Source organism: Ovis aries, chromosome 25 (genome assembly GCF_016772045.2).
Source record: "Ovis aries strain OAR_USU_Benz2616 breed Rambouillet chromosome 25, ARS-UI_Ramb_v3.0, whole genome shotgun sequence".
In the NCBI taxonomy this organism is placed as follows: Eukaryota; Metazoa; Chordata; class Mammalia; order Artiodactyla; family Bovidae; genus Ovis; species Ovis aries.
Genome location: NC_056078.1, coordinates 34,213,080 through 34,229,502, shown reverse-complemented (window position 1 = coordinate 34,229,502; position 16,423 = coordinate 34,213,080). Strand labels below are relative to the sequence as shown.

Below are 16,423 nucleotides of genomic sequence, written 5' to 3'. Positions count from 1 at the left end.
CCCCTGGGAAGCTACCTCTTTCTAGCCTTGGCCTGGCCCCAGGAGAAGGGTCTCATGGCCAGCCTCACTGCAGGCCCCACCTTTGCTGAATTCCAGTGTGCCTGGCTGCCCAGAGCCCGTGACTCCTATAAATAGAGGCTGTATACACCAGGAGGGGGCCTGGGCCACGTCTGCTTTGAAGCCAGGCAAGACATCTGGTTCCTGTCAACTGGAGGTGGGAGAGGTGAGAGAGGTGGGCCGTTTCCTCCCCGGGCTTCCAGAGAGCTGGCCCAGGCTGGGCTGAGGGCTCCCCGGACCCACTGTGCACAGGCGTCGGCCTGCAGGAGGCCAGGCAAAGTGCCGAACTTCAGTGTCCTCTTCTGTACAGTGGAAACGAGGCTGCGAGCTGGTCACCCCACCAGCACACGGCAGAGATGCGGCTCTGGCAGGTGGCTTTCTGCTGCTTGTCTTACCTCCTGACAGCGTGTAAAGAACTAATGATCACCACCGTCACCATCATCATGTACTGAGCACTTCACCAGTGCCAGGCAGGAAATAAAGGGCTATGTTAGCCTCCTAGAAACCCCTGGAGGTAGCTGTCATTAATCCTGTTTACTGGATGGGGTCACTGGGGTCCCAAGTGGTTCACTGGCTTGTCCATGGATGCACAACTCGAGCTGGGATTTGAACATGGGCTCCAGGAAGCCAGAGCCCACAGGTGACTAAAGAGTCGGTATGAAACTAGGAATGAAACCACCATATGACCCAGTAATCCCACTCCTAGGCATATACCCTGAGGAAACGAAAATTGAAAAAGACACACGTATCCCATTGTTCATTGCAACACTATTTGAACTATAGAACATGGAAGCAACCTAGATGTCCGTCGACAGATGAATGAATAAAAAGTTGTGTATATATACACAATGGAATATTATCAGCCATAAAAAGAAACACATTTGAGTCAGTTCTAATGAGGTGGATGAACTTAGAACCTATTATACAGGGTGAAGTGAGTCAGAAAGAGAAAAATAAACATCATATGCTAACGCATATATACGGAATCTAGAAGAATGGTGCTGAAGAATTTATTTGCAGGGTAGCAATGGAGAAACAGACTTAGGGAATAGACTTATGGACAGGGGAGGGGGAGGAGAGGGTGAGATGTATGGAAAGAGTAACACGGAAACTTACATTACCATATGTAAAATAGATAGCCAACGGGAATTTGTTGTATGGCTCAGGAAACTCAAATGGGGTCTGTATCAACCTGGAGGGGTGGGATGGGGAGGGAGCTGGGAGGGGGGTTCAGAAGGGAGGGGATATATGTATACCTATGGCTGATTCGTGTTGAGGTTTGACAGAAAGCAACAAAATTCTGTAAAGCAATTATCCTTCAATAAAAAAGAAAAAAGAAAAGATCAGGGAAGACAAAAAACAAAGAATCGGTATGAATGTGTGTGTGTAGGAGCCCGTGGAAGCATGGCTGCACCTTTGGCCGGGCCTCCGGGCCTCACAGCCTCTGTCCCCCTCAGGCGCTGAGCAGCAGCGTGTACAAGAGTGCCTCACCCTACGGCTCCCTCAACAACATCGCCGACGGCCTCAGCTCCCTCACCGAGCACTTCTCCGACCTGACCCTCGCCTCCGAGACCCGCAAGCCCAGCAAGCGGCCCCCACCCAACTACCTGTGCCACCTGTGCTTCAACAAAGGGCACTACATCAAGGACTGCCCCCAGGTAAGGCAGCCCGGCCCCGGCGGCGGCTCGCGGCCGGGCGGGCCTGCGGACCAGCCTCTGTGCGCGGAGGAGGCGCAGCAGCTCGCCGGGGCCCCTTCCTGCAGCGCCTCGCCCCGTGGCCACTGGCCGCCACCTCTTTGTCCCCTCTGGTTTTCCTGAGGCGGGCTAGCTGGTGTGGATGGGACAGAGCCCCAGCTTGGGCCTGCACTGGCCAGTCAGCAGTCTGGGAGGGGCACCCCAGAGAGAGATTCTGAGCCTCCGAGTCTCCCCTCACCCCACCCCAGTCTTCCTGCCAAGGTGGGTCCTGTTACCATCGGGCAGGAGGGGCCAACGGCTTCCTCACGGTTCTCCTGAGAGCCCATCACCTCCCACTCACAGGGAAGGAATGTGGGCTCCAGGCCAGGAACCCAGATGTGCGCCCCCTCCCCCAGACCCCACCTCTGCCTGCTCTGCAGCCTGCAGCCTATGAGGGGGAGGGGTGCCCCCAGGATAGGTCTGGGTGAAGGCCTCAGGCAGGGGCTTCCCAGGTGGCTCAGTGGGAAAGAATCTGTCTGCATTGCAGGAGATGCAGGAGACACTGGTTCGATCCCTGGGTCAGGAAGATCCTCTGGAGGAGGAAATGGCAACCCACTCCAGTATTCTTGCCGGGAAAATCCCATGGACAGAGAATCCCATGGGACAGATGGACAAAATCCCACGGGCTACAGTCCGTGGGGTCACAAAGAGTCGGATGCAACTGAGCACGCACACACGAAAATCTCAGGCATGGGGGGCTGGGCATTGCTCCCTTGGGGTGGGAAAGGGGTGAGGAACAGCCCCCATCTCTCCCTTAGTGTTTCGCTGCAACAAGGTGGGGCTCTGGGGGCAGACCCCACTCACCGGATGACCCCTGACTCTGACCGGATGACCCCTGACTCTGACAGATGTGGTTTTGGAATCCTGGAGAGAGAGGTTAACAGTTGTGTTCCATATAGTATGAGATTATCAGCGATTTTTTTTCCTATTATTTTTTCATACTTTCCACTGTTTTTATAGCATGGTACTACTTTTATTTTATACGTGTAATGGAAATGGAATCCTGGAAACTCAGAAAATCCGTGTAGTCTTGCCCTCCAGATGTTGGCAGCTGAGGGTGTGGTCAGGCAGGGCTGGGTCCCTCCAAGACCAGTGAGGGTGCCGAGATGCCAATCACCACTCTTCTCAGGAATGGCCATGCCACGCTTTAGGTCCCTGCTCCTTCAAGTACAGCCAGCCATCTCCACATCAGAGTCGCCCCAGAGCTTGTTAGAAATGCAGAACCTCAAACCCAACCCAGAACTATGATCCCTGGTGATTCAGCCGGTGATCTCAGCCTCCCCCCGCCCCTGGCCAAGAGAGGCCCACCCACCCTGGACCCACTGCTGGCTGCCCTCCAGATCCACACCCCCTGGGCAGATGTGTGCAGTGAGCAAGGGATCCTTGGCATGAGGGCACCCTGGCAAAGGGTCAGGCCCCTAGCCCCCAGGGTTCTAGGGATGGGACAAGAGGCCACCAGGTGGCTGAGGATCTGGTTGGTGCTAAAGGATGTGCCTGGGCCTACCCAGTGAGCAGCCCCCCATGCCTTCCCTGACTGAACCCCCCACGCCGCCCCACACACAGAGCCTGTCAGGTCTCAGTCACCCTGCCTTCAGGGTGGAACAGGACTCCACCCTGTTTAAGGAGGAGATGGACACTGTGTTAAGTGCTCTCCAAGCATTTCCTTTAACACTCACATCTGCCCAGTGTGCTGAGTACTTTTAATAACCTCCTGTTACGGGTGCATGAGCGCAACTTCTCAGAGCCCCCTGAGAGTGTCTACTGGGTGGGCAGCCCAGGAAAGCTTCCAGGAGAGGGGCTTGAGTGGGGCTGGCAGGTTGATGAGTGAGGGGTGACCAGTATCCAAAGGCAACGGATGATGAATCCGAGGCAAAGGGACAGTGAAGAGGTGTGTGTGTAAGTTTTGTGCACTTGCTGCTCTTCCCCAGATGGGGCCAGAGTCGTGCCAACGTGCGGGATAGAGGGTGCCTCTCCTCAGTACCTCTTGCTTCCTAGCATGGTGCATATGTTACACAGTATGTTCACTAATCTTGTGTAGGGCTCTCAACTCTGTAGCCGAAGTAGGAATGATAGCTCCATTTTACAGCGGAAGAAGCAGAGTCTCAGGAGAGGACGGCTGCAGAGAGGGCTGAACCCTGCTCTTGGGACCTCGGTGCTCTCTGCTTCCTTGAGCATCCGTGCTGCTCCAAGCTGAGCAGCCATAGCCTGTGGAGCCTCACGTCCTCCCTAGAGGTCCTTTTCTAGCCCCATCTCAAACCTGACTCTGTGTAGGATGCCTGCAGGCCCGAGGACCTCCCTTTACACTTCACAAGGGTCACCATTTGTAAAATGAGGCTGTCGACACTAACATCGTGGATTGCCGTGGGGACTCAATGAAGTAATGCTTGAAAAGTGCTTAGCACGGTGCCTGGCGCCCAGTAAGTGCTCAGTAACTGTTGGCCAGCATTATTTTTGTCTCCCTTATGTCACAATGTGGAGTGCACATGCCTGGCTAAGGATTTTAGCAGGCTGGAAAAGGGTTGGATGCTCCCCACTTCTCTGCTGACCACAAGCCCCAGGTGCTGGACTGAATTCATCTCTGTACACCTCTGCCTGCCCAGGTACCACACAATGCAACAGGTGTTCAGTATGTCTCCCTGAATGAAGGAACAGGTGGAAACCCTTGTTTCAAATGAACTATTATGTAAGAGCTCAGCATTTTTAATATTGAAAAGTGGAATGCTTATTTTGGGGAACAGCTTTAATGAGATGTAATTCAACTGTTTATAATAGATAAGTCGATGGTTTTTAGTATATTCAGAGTTGTGCAGCCATCACCACAGTCAATTAAAGAACTTTTCTTTTCACCTTGAGAAGAAACCTCATACTCTTTAGCTATGACCTTCTGGTCCCCTATCTCCTAATAATCACTAATCTACCTTCTATGTCTGTAGATTTCCCTATTCTGGACATTTCATATAAATAGATTCATATAATATGTGGCCTTTTGTCACTGGATTCTTTTACTTAGCATATTGTTTTCAAGGTTTGTGCATGTAATAGTGTTTATTAGTTCCATGATTTGGGAAGGGTTCCATCCGCTTTTACTTTCTGGAAGAGTCTGTGGGGAATTGATATTAATTCTTCTTTAAATGGTTGGTGGAATTCACCTGTGAAGCCATCCAAGTGTGAGTCTTCTTTTGTGGGTAGATTCCTTTAAATTACCAGTTGGATCTCTTTATTTGTTATGGGTCTATTCAGCTTTTTCATTTCTTCTTGAATCAATTTCTGTAGTTTCTGTATTTCTAGAATTTTACCATGTCATCTAAGTTATCTAATTTCATGGCATGAAGTTTGTTCATAATATTCTCTTATAATCCTTTTTATTTTATTTTATAATGTCCCCCTCTACCATGTCTGATTTTTGTAATTTGAGTCTTCTCTCTGTTTTTCTTGGTCATTCTAGCTGAAGGTTTGTTAACTTTGTTGAGCTTTTCAAAGAACCAACTTTTGGTTTGGTTGATTTCTTCTATTTTTTTCCTACTCTCATTTCATTACTTTCTTTGCTAATCTTTTTTAAAAATTGTGGAAAAAATACATATAACATAAAATGTACTATTTTAACCATTTTTCAGTGCACACAGTTCAGTGGCATTAAGTCCATTCACATTATTGTGTAACATCCCCAGAACCCTTTTTATCTTGCATAACTGAAACTCTGTACCCATTAAGCAATAATTTTCTCCCCTCCCCTGACCCACCCCCTGGAAACTATTATTATACTTTCTGTCTCTAAGAATTTCACTACGCTAAGTACCACGTATCAGTGGAATCATACAGTATTTATCCTTTTGTGATTGGCTTATTTCGCTTAGTACAATGTCCTCGAGGTTCATTCGTATTATAGCATGTGTCAAAATTTCCTTCCTTTTTTTTTCTTTGCCTTGTGATATATTTTTATTAAAAACATCCTTCCCTTTTAAAGGCTAAATAATATTCCATTGTGTGTGTGTGTGTCCGTGTGCCTGTGTGTCTACCACATTTTATTTGTTCACGTATTCATCAGTGGAAAGCCGGATTGTTTCTGCCTTTTGGCTGTTGGGAATAATGCTGCTTTGAACCTGCTTTCAGTTCTTCACGCTAATCTTTATTATTTCCCTTCTTCAGCTTGCTTTATGTTTAGTTGTTCTTTTTCTCATTTCTTGAGGTTGAAGGTTAGAATACTGATTGTACATTTTTTTAAATTAAATGGAGGTGTTTTTAGCTATAAATTTTCCTCTGAGCTGCATCCCATAAGTTTCAGTATGTTGTATTTTTGTTTATCACAAGATATTTTCTCATTTCCTTTGTGATTTCTTCTTGGAGCCACCAGTTATTTAGGAGTGTGTTATTTAATATACATATATTTGTGAGTTTCTCAAGTATCCTTTTTTTTTTTTAATGATTTCTAATTTTATCCAATTGTGGTTGGAAAACATACTTTATATTATTTCAGTGCTGTTAAATTTATTGTGGTTTGTTTCATAGCCTAAAATTTGGTCTGTCCTAGAGACTCGCTCATGTGCGCCTGAGAAGTATACAGCTGGGTGGAGTATTCTGCAGATGCCTATTAGGTCTAGTAGGTTTATAGTGTTGTTCATGTCTTCTGACTCCTTGTCGACATTCAACCGAGTTGTATTGTAAATTATTGTAAATAGGGGTATTGAAATCTCGATTATTGTTGAGCTGACAATTTTTCTTCAGTTCTGTTGCTTTTCGATGCATGTATTTTGATGCTCTGCCATTAGGTACATCTGTGTTTCTGATGGGCTTTCCATGTGGTGCTGGTGGTAAAGAATCTGCCTGGCAATCCAGGAGGCACAAGACGTGGGTTTGATCTCTGGGTCAGAAAGATCCCCTGGAGGAGGGCATGGCAACCCACTCCAGTATTCTTACTTGGAGAATCTGATGGACAGAGGAGCCTGGTGGGCTATAGTCCATAGCGTTGCAAAGAGTCAGACACAAATGAAGCAATTGAGGACGAACACATGCTTGTTTATAATTGCTGTATTTTCCTGATGGAGTAATCCTTTTGTCATTAGAAAATGTCCCTCTTTATCTAGCAATATTTTTTGTTTTAAAGTCCATTTAGCCTGGTATTAGGGCTTCCCTGGGGGCTCAGAGGGTAGAGCGTCTGCCTGCAGTGCAGGAGCCCTGGGTTCGATCCCTGGGTCAGGAAGAGCCCCTGGAGAAGAAAATGGCCCCCCACCCCAGTACTCTTGCCTGGAAATCCCATGGACAGAGAAGCCTGGTAGCCTACAGTCCATGGGGTCGCAAAGAGTTGGACACAACTGAGCGACTTCACTTTCTTTCACTTAGCCTGATTGTAGTGTAGCCTGCCTTCTTATGGTTATTGTTTACCTGATATATCTTTTCCCATCCTTTCAGTTTCAATCCGTTCATATCTTTGGATCTAGAGTGTGTCTCCTGTAGACAGCATATAGTTAGATCTTGGTTTACTTTTTATTCAACCTGACAATCCTTGCTTTTTACTTGGGTTGCTTAATCCATTTACATTATTGATAATGCTATTGTTAATGCACTTTTTATATATGCTCTTATTGATCTAGTTGGACTTAGATCTGCCATTTTACTTTGTTTTTGAAATTGCTCATGTCCTTTTTGTTCCTTTGTTCCTCCTTCACTGCTTCCTTTTGCATTAAGTGATAATTTTCTAATGTAACATTCTGATTTCTTTAAGTATTTTTTCACCATTTTTTACTTATTTCCTTAGTGGTTGCTCCAGGTCGTATACCCCTTAACTCATCAAAATATGCTTCAGATTTATATTAACTTAACTCCAAAATAGAAATGTTATTCCCTTATGGTTCTATTCTTTGTTCCTTGTTCTTATGGCATTCTTGTTATACATATTACATCTATGTATATTACAAACTCAACAATACTTGATACAGTTATTACTTTATTTAACTTTATATGTTTTAGAGAGGCTGCAAGAAGAAATGAGACCAATTATATACCTATTGCTTTTTTCATGCTAGCCTTCTTATTTCACATGTTGAATTCTCATCATTTATTCCTGTGAATTCAAATTACCACTTGGTGTCATTTCCTTAGCTCAAGACACATTTTCTCCCACCCACCTTCTTTGTGCTATTATTGGAAAAGGTACTATATTTCTCTATGTTATAGGACAAATATTTTGAATTAGCTAAGAGAAAAGAAGTAAATACTTATACTGTCTTTTACAATTACATAATCACCTCAGTGCTTCTTGCTTTTTCCTGTGTCTTTTCACTAGTCTTCGGGGTCACTTGTTTTCAGCCTGAAGAACTTCCTTTAGTATTTCTTGAAAGATTGGTGTGCTAGCAATGGGGAATTATCTGGAAATGTCTTTATCTCACTTTCATTATTTTAAGGATCGCTTTGTTGGGTATAAAATTCTTGGCCGACAGATATTTTTTAATTTGAGCACTTTGAATATGTTATCCCCCACTCGCTGGCCTCCACTGTTTCTGATAAGGAGTCAGTTATTATTATTAGAAATCAGTTCTAAATGTCATGCCATTTTTCTCTCACTGCTCTCGAGATTTTTCTCTTTGGCTTTCAGCAGTTTTACTGTGATGTGTCTCTTTGTGAATCTCTTCATCTTTATGCTGCTTGGGGTCTGTTGAGCTACTTGGATGTGTTGATTAAAGTTTTAAATCAGATTCGGGAAGTTTTCAGCCATCATTTCTTTCAATGACTTTGCTACTCCTTTCTCTCCTCCCTTTTTGTGGAAAGACTTTTAAATGGTTTAAATGCTGTTAAAATCTTAAATGGTCCAACTAGAGGTGGAACGTGCAGAACCCTAGGCCAGCCCTCCCTGGGTCCTGAAGCTGCCGTGGAGCCCCAGCCTCAGAGAAAGGGAGCAGTGAAAGCGTGGTTAAAGCATTCGCTGCCAACAGCCTGGGGCGTGGGGTACAGGCGCCAGAAGATGGTGACCTGTTAATTGATTCTTTTCCACCTTAAGGGGAGAGAGAGGTGTCCAGAGTTCAGCTCCTTAGACTGGTGAGGCTTCTCATAGCTGCCAGGTGCAGTGCAAGAGGACTGGGCACTGTATGAAGAGGAACCCCAGAAGCAGAGGCAGAAAGTGCCGGAGATAAATTTCCAGTGTTGGTGGAAGGCGACCCCTCTTTGTGGGGTGAGGCTGTGCCTGGCCAGGATTTCTCTCCAGCCAACGTCAGCACTGGCCCAATGAAACTAGGATTCAAGAATGTTTATCATTGGCCTCTTTAAAAAATCTGTCCCTGTAGCTGTCCGTGTATAGTGTGCCAGGTTTCAATTCAAGGGTAATAGTAATAGTATGGGCAGCAACAATAGTGTTCTCTAAGCGTTGAGTTTACCTCTGAGCTTAGTGTGTAGTATGTGCCAGTTCCTTTAATTGTCTCAAAAACTCTATCAGGTCAATTGCCAGATGATAAAACTAAGACCCACAGAAGTTGGGTGGCTCGCCTAAGGTCATACAGCTAACGAACAGCAAAGCAGGGATTGAAACTCAGGCCTTCCTGATTCCAGAGCCCATGCTTTTTAAATTAGATCCTACCTCCCGCGTCAGCATCCAGGTTTTGATCTCCACCGTCTTTCTCAGAAAGTCAGCGTTCTTTGAAAAGATGGGTTGCTAGAAATAAAGAGGGACAAAGACAGTGTGGACAAAAACCATATCAGGCCTGGTCTGGCCAAGGCCTCGGATCTGGCAGATTCCTCCACTGGTCCAGCCCCAGGGTGTTTGCTGCCCCAGTGCGGTCAAGGAGGCCAGGGCAGGTCGGGGTGCCAGCTGTGGTGACTGCAGAAGCTCCAGGTGGCTGTAGGGGCACCATGGGTGTCTCTGTTGGGGCTGCCCTCAGGGTCACTGTGTGTCTCACGTTGGCCTCTGCACACCAGTGTGGCAGGACCTGCTCTGCGTCATCCACATTTGCCTGTATGGTATGTGTGTATGTGGTGAGGCCTTGACTAAGTGCCCCATCCATGTTCAGAACACACAATCTGTCCAGGACAGAGCCCAGCCCAGCCCTCAATACAACCGCCCAGAGCTTCCTGAGCCCCTACTGTATGGCCTGTGCTGGACAAGTGCTTGACCTTTGTCCACCGTGGCACAGTGTGGAAAACAGAAATGCTGTTGACCGTTCAGGGTGATCAGGGCTATAACGTTTGCATGAGGGACCAGCTTTGCCTGGGGCTTCATGGGAGGCCTCAGAGAGGAGGAGTCTGAGTCTGGAGTAGGGAAGGCTTCCAGGAAAGTGTGTTAATAGTAGGAATTTGCTTTCCGGGAACCACGAGCCCTTGGCGACAGCTAGCACTCTGGGGGCCTGAGGGGAGGTGCAGGAGGTGTGGCTGCAGCAGGTGGTAGAGGATCTGTGTGCCAGGCTACACAGTCTGGACTTGACCTGGAGGGCCAGGAGAAGCCATCCAGGGGTTTTAGGTGACACACTCAGATTGGCATTTTGAAAGATCATGCTGCTCGCAGTTGGGAGGCCAGGCTGGAGGAGGCAAGTCTGCAGACCAAACCAGTCCAGGCACATGGAGAGATGATAAGACCAGATACAAGGCAAGGGCAAGGAGAGCTGGAGGTGAGGGGACAAATCTTAGGCGTGATGAGAAGGTGGCAATCATGGGGCCTGGTGACCACGTGGGTAGGGGGAACAGGGGTAAGGAGTAGAGGAGATACAGCTGGATCGCTGAAGCGGCCAGTGGGGTGCCACTACCTGGGATTCAAATACACTTGCCTGAGAAGATAGGTTCCTCTTCCTTTATTCACTGAGTGACATTTATTGAACATCTGCCATGCGCCAAGCGTGTAGCAGGCATTTGAGGATGCCGTAGTGAACAAACTAGGAAAGAGTCCCACTCTCTTGGAGCTCATGTAGTATTGGGTGAAGGCAGACGATAAGCACAAATCAATAAGAAGGAGATATGAGATGACAAGAACTGCTGTGCAGAATGTGAGTGGTTTGACCAAGACTGCCAGGCCAGCTTCTCTGGGAGAAACAGCAGGCATGCTGAGGCACTGTTCTTTCAGGGGCCCACAAAAATATCATAATTTTCATTTATCTTAAAACCAGAAGGAAAAAAATGAATAATAGTAAGTGTACAATAATGAATCCAGTCTGAGTGATATTTATCTTTATACCAATAAGGTCATAAAATAGTGGCTCAGGTGGTAAAGAATCTGCCTGCAATGCAGGAGACCCAGGTTCGATCCCTGGGTCAAGAATATCCCCTGGAGAAGGGATATTCTTCAGTATTCTCCAGTATTCTTGCCTGGAGAATTCCATGGACAGAGGAGCCTGGTGGGCTACAGTCCATGGGATTGCAAAGAGTCGGACACAGTTAAGTGAGAGACACTTTCACTTTCACTGTGGAGGAGGGGATCCACTGGTGTCCTCCCTGAAGAGTGTCTGAGGCTGCTTTAGGTTGGATGGCCACTACAGCCCTCTCTGATGGATGATATGATGTGAAAACTCCAGATACTACCTTTCCTCTGAAACTCAGACAGGGTTGAGGGTCCATAGGCCACCAGGAAGGACCCTGATGTTAGTGAAGGGACATCTTGTTGAGGTCAGAGGAAACAGCTTCAAATGTATAACCTCAAAGCCAGAGTTCAAGTTCCAGCGCTGCTTTTTACCAGCTGTGCAACCTTGGATGAGTCACTCGCTGTCTGGGCCACCTTTCCTCATCTCCAGATTGTATCTCCTATTGGGGATCAGAGCAGGGCTCTTTGCCTCGATGGCCCACTCGGTGCCTCTGTAGGAATGGAGACTGGGGTACAGATGGAGGTAGTCCCTCCAGGACCTAGCGTCCTTTCCTGCAGCCTTCATGGTGGTCATGCCCAGCCACGCCCAGCTGGCAGCCACCCATCAGGCAGGCGCTGAGCTGGGAGCAGAAATTCTCTAAGTCCTCAGCCTCCACCACACCCAAGGTGTTGTTGGGGGGGCTAGTTACTCCTTTGGGGGAAGTCTGAAGGATGTTGGCACCTGTGCCTCCTGCGTCTAGCAAGGACCAGGCACCGTGAGGGGTCTGGGAAAGGTCTGAGCCCAGGGGAGCTGCCATTCCTGAGTCAGCATGCCCAGGGCTGCTAATGAAATCCAGATGTCAGACAGAAAACAATCGTCTCCCCCACCCATCTGGCAGCTCGAGTTTCTTGGAGATTGCAAAAGAAGAAGAAAAATAGAGCAGGGAGAGAATTGAATCCTAGAACAGCTGAAATCTTAGAGGTGGGATGTGAATAGTCTCAGGGTCTTGCTGGGGGAGGGGCAGGAGATAAGGGGAAAGTGAAGGCTGGCCCAGATCCCCTCCTCCCCACCCAGTCTCTGCAGTTCCTGGACCCCAGCCCTTCCATCTCTCCCTAGGCTAGAGCGGGCACCCCACGGGGATGTCCCAAGGAGGCCCGGAGGGCCATGGCCCCCAGACCATGTCTGACTTCTGCTTGGGTTTTCCAACCCCTCATTGTGGCCCTGACCTCCCTGCAGGTCTGGGTTTCCTCTGGGGCCAGAGTGGCTGAGCCTGGGGAGGGAACAGGCAGAAAGGGACAGGCAGAAGCTCAGGGCAGGGACCACTGATTAGTTCAGAGCCATCACTATATGGATGCGGAAACCGACGTTTTCTCATGGCGCTAGGCCAGGACTGTAAGGACTACAAGTTACAAAAGATCAATGGAGAGAGGAAAGGAAGGAGAGAGGGAAAAGGAAGGAAAAAAGGAAGGGCAGGAGGGGAGAGAGAAGGAAAGAGGGTGGACACACAGGTCATTTTGTGGTTCCAGTGTGGAAGGACTGGCTCAGGGAGGTGGCTTGCATTGCACGCAGCAGGCATCATTGCACGGGCTCCCTCCTAATCTTGGTGCCTGGGCTTGATACTCCAGAGCTCCGCACAGAACCTGGGATGTCGTGAGTGCTTGGAGAATGTTAGCTGGGACGGATGTTCATAGGGATGGTGTAGTGCCTGCTAATTTTGGGATGGTGCCCCTCACACCCTGTATTGTGGCCTCGAGTCTTTCCTTCCTCCCCTTCCAAAGCCCTCACCTTCTGGTGTGGTGGTTCCCAGCAGAGCCTTTAAGCCAGCCCCCGGGGTTCAACCTCCAGCAGTGCCTCGGACTAGCTGTGTGCCTTTGGGAAAATCAATTAAAGGTCTCTCCAGTACTCTTGCCTGGAAAATCCCATGGACAGAGGAGCCTGGTAGGCTGCAGTCCATGGGGTCGCTAAGAGTCAGGCACCACTGAGCGACTTCACTTTCACTTTTCACTTTCATGCATTGGAGAAGGAAATGGGAATCCACTCCAGTGTTCTTGCCTGGAGAATCCCAGGGATGGCGGAGCCTGGTGGGCTGCTGTCTATGGGGTTGCACAGAGTCGGACACGACTGAAGCGACTTAGCAGCGGTAGCAGCAGCAGCAGGCCTCAGTTTCCTCCTCAGTAAAGTGAAGATGATAGAAACCTAGCTCACAAGATGTTGTGAGAATGAATGAGTTATTTTATCTGAAGTGCTTCACTGAGAAACACTTCATATGCACCGTGTTACCTGTTGTGGCTGTGTTAATGACCATCATGATTGCTATGCCTCAATTCAGCTGCTCCAAACTAGTTTGTGAAGTCCCAGAGGTCTAAAAAGGTCTTTTAAAGCTATGAGGTCATCAGAGGGGGCTCTGGTCCTCCTAGCCCACTGTCACCGCACAGGACAGGCTGCCTCCAGGGTGGGCCGCAGGAAGGCCATGTGATGAGCCTGGCCTTTCTCAGGAGGCTTGGGAGGGTGACTGGGACAGGCTCTGGGGACTTTGGGTCTTGCAGGTTGGCTTGAGGGATGAAAGGTTATGAACTGGGCCCCAGAGGCTCCACTCTGTCCAGGGTGGGGGCTCTGGGAGGAGGGATGATGAACCATGACTAGAAGGTGCCACCTATGGGTTGTCAGCTGCCCTCTGGCCAGGCAGAAGGATGGCCCTGCCAAGTGCTTACCGTGGCAAAGACAAGTGGGAGGGATGGACGGATAGTGTTGGGGCTCACGGGACAACCACTTTTACATCCTTCCTGCTGCCCCACGCCTGGCAAGGAAGAGTCTGAGAGGGGCAGTTTCACATCCCCTGCTGCCAGTTCTTCTTTTAAATGGATCGCAGAGAGTGACTCAAGGCCCCCAGGAATCTCGCCGTGTCAGCTGGCATCACCTCAATTCTCTATCTCTGGTCTCTGAGGGACAGGGGTGATGGCAGAGCCTGGGAGCCAGAACCTGTCCCTGCTCCTTTAACCACCTTGAGGCCCAGAGGATGGAGGGCTGGAGCAGAGTGATTATAGTCTTCGGCTGATTAGCTTGCTGATGTCACCTCCTCCAGGCAGCCCTCTCTGATTTCCCCTTTCCTCTACGCTCAAAGGGCCCACCCTCTGAATTTCACTGAGCTGAGCTCAGAGCTCACTCCTGCCCTTCCCCAGCTCTGTCATTGTGTTGCACAGCATCCCCAACCATCTGTGAGATGGGCTTACCCACTGGCAAGATATTTGTGGGAAATGGGCGAGCTATTCCAGTGCTTGGCATCCCATGAGCACTCAATGGCAGCTCTCGTTAGTATTACTTGCTCGGTTGCTGGGCCTCCCTGAGCCGTATCTGCTCTTATTTGTAAGGGAGGCTCCATGAGCCTGGCTTTGTAGAGTTGATATGTAGGGGGTGAGAGGCAGCCTAGGACGCCGCGGTCCCCGAAACCTCCTCTTTTCCCTGCCCCACCCCGGCCAGGCTGCTCAGCCACACACACAGGTGAACAGTGCCCACGGAGCCCCCCAGCCTGCGGTCCTTTCCCTAAGATCTTCCCGCCCCCTTTCAGGGCCCAGCTTAAACTCACCTCCACGAAGACTCCTTCCCCAGCAACTCAGGCCCACCAGCTCTTCTCTAGAACCCCACTTTTCATGATCGCAGCCCCATCCAGAGCCTGGTTCTAAGGCCTCCCGTGGCTTCTCACCTGTCTGCCTCCCCGCCTTATCCTCGGAGTATAGATGATGCCCCCTCGTTGTGGGCTTGGTCCCCTGCCCTGGAGTGTGGCCCCAATTGGGTGCCCCAGGAGGTGGTCCTGGCTGTTTGCCACATGAATTCTGCTAACCCCCTCCCATCTCAGGCTTTGCCTGTGCTGTGCCCTCAGCTGGTACTTCGCTCTTATTTGCTCCATCCTTCCCTCCAAGCCCAGTGCAAATGTGCCCTTTCCTGTGGAGGAGCCCCTGTGCCCCTCACCCTCCCACCTTGTTCTTACTCTGTCTTGCTGAGCTCTGCCTAGCCGGGAGCCCATCCTCACACGACCGTCTCTCCTGCTTCCTGGAGGGCCCACCGCAGGTAGGGTCTGTATCTGCATGGCTGGCAAGAGGGCCTGGGCTTTGGGGTCAAAAGCCTTGAGTTCTTATCCCAAGCCTCAGTAGCTGGTCCGCTGTGGCTACTCCCCATGAGCCTTCATGACCCCTGAGTGCTTGAAGCAGGGTCGAGCCATGAAACCCGTCAATCAGGGCCTCTGTGAGTTCCAGAAACAATGAGGTAGGGGCAGACAAACCCAATTAGAAAACTATAGTCATACCATTAGCCCGACTGCCCACTGAGCAGCTGAGCACAGGTCCGGCATACAGCAGGCGCTCGCAGAGTGTGTGTTGAAATAATTAGGGGTGAATGGATCGTAGAGAGTGACTCAAGGCCCCCAGGAATCTCGCCACGTCAGCTGGCCTCACCTCAGTTCTCTATCTCTGATCCCTAAGGGACAGGGGTGATGGCAGAGCCTGGGAGCCATCAGGGACAACCTGTCCCTGGTCCTTTAACCACCTTCAAGAGTGCATATGCTCCTGGAGTGAGTGTGAGCCCAGAGGTTGCCACGGACTCTGCCTTCATCTGCTGGGGGTTCTCAGAGGCACATTTTGATAGTGGCAGTTTCCCTTCACATTGCATCTGGGTGGCCCCTCAGGATGGAGCCTGGACCCCATGGCTTTGTCTGGGGTAGGAGGTGGCTCCATTGCTGGTTTCCAGGACTTGATACCATTGACTTGGCTCGCTTTTAAGATCTGGGCTTCCTTTCTCTCACCACGCCCTCCCACATCTAAGGTTTGGGCTACAGAGAAATCAGGCAACAAACGCAGGGAAGGAGCGCCCATGGAGTGGGGTGGGAAGCCTAGAAAAATGTGCCCGCCCTCATACCCGGCCTGCAAAGCGCCGCCACCTCATGGTCTAGGAGGCTCATGCTAGCCTGGACTGTGTCTGCAGTCCATCTGGCCACCTTCTTCTCCCACTTCATCTTTCCCTCCTGTCTCCCTTCCTCCTTTTATTTTGTGACAAAGTAGCACAGAAAGGTTAGGCAACTTGTCCTTGGTTCCACAGATGATTAGGATCAAGCCAAGTCTCTCTGACCCCAGGAGCCCACCTTTCCCACTGGCCCTCTCTGCCCATGAGAATAGACCCATCCTCCAGGACACGCTGTACACTTGCTGTGCTCTGGCCCAGGCAATAATCAGGCTGCGGGAGAGAGTGTCGTTCCCTCCCACCACCACACCCCCGCCCCTTGGCTTTCTCCTTGCCTTGCATCCCAACACTTCCCTGACTTGGCCAGAGAGGGAGGCTTTGTGCAGGAGTTGAGTGTATGAGGAGGTGGTGAGAAGGGGTGTGTTCCCAAGG

General features: G+C 49.7%; 1 protein-coding gene across 4 annotated transcripts in view; it reads left to right on the top strand.

Moving 5' to 3' along the window:
* The window catches only part of ZCCHC24 (zinc finger CCHC-type containing 24), a 74,082-nt gene that overhangs the window by 11,122 nt on the left and 46,537 nt on the right, over positions 1 to 16,423 (top strand). For all 4 annotated transcript variants that reach the window (XM_027962300.3, XM_015104301.4, XM_027962298.3 and 1 more), the window contains exon 2: positions 1,515 to 1,715. In XM_027962300.3, coding sequence (XP_027818101.1) covers positions 1,515 to 1,715 — 201 coding nt within the window. The remainder of the gene's footprint in view (positions 1 to 1,514; positions 1,716 to 16,423) is intronic.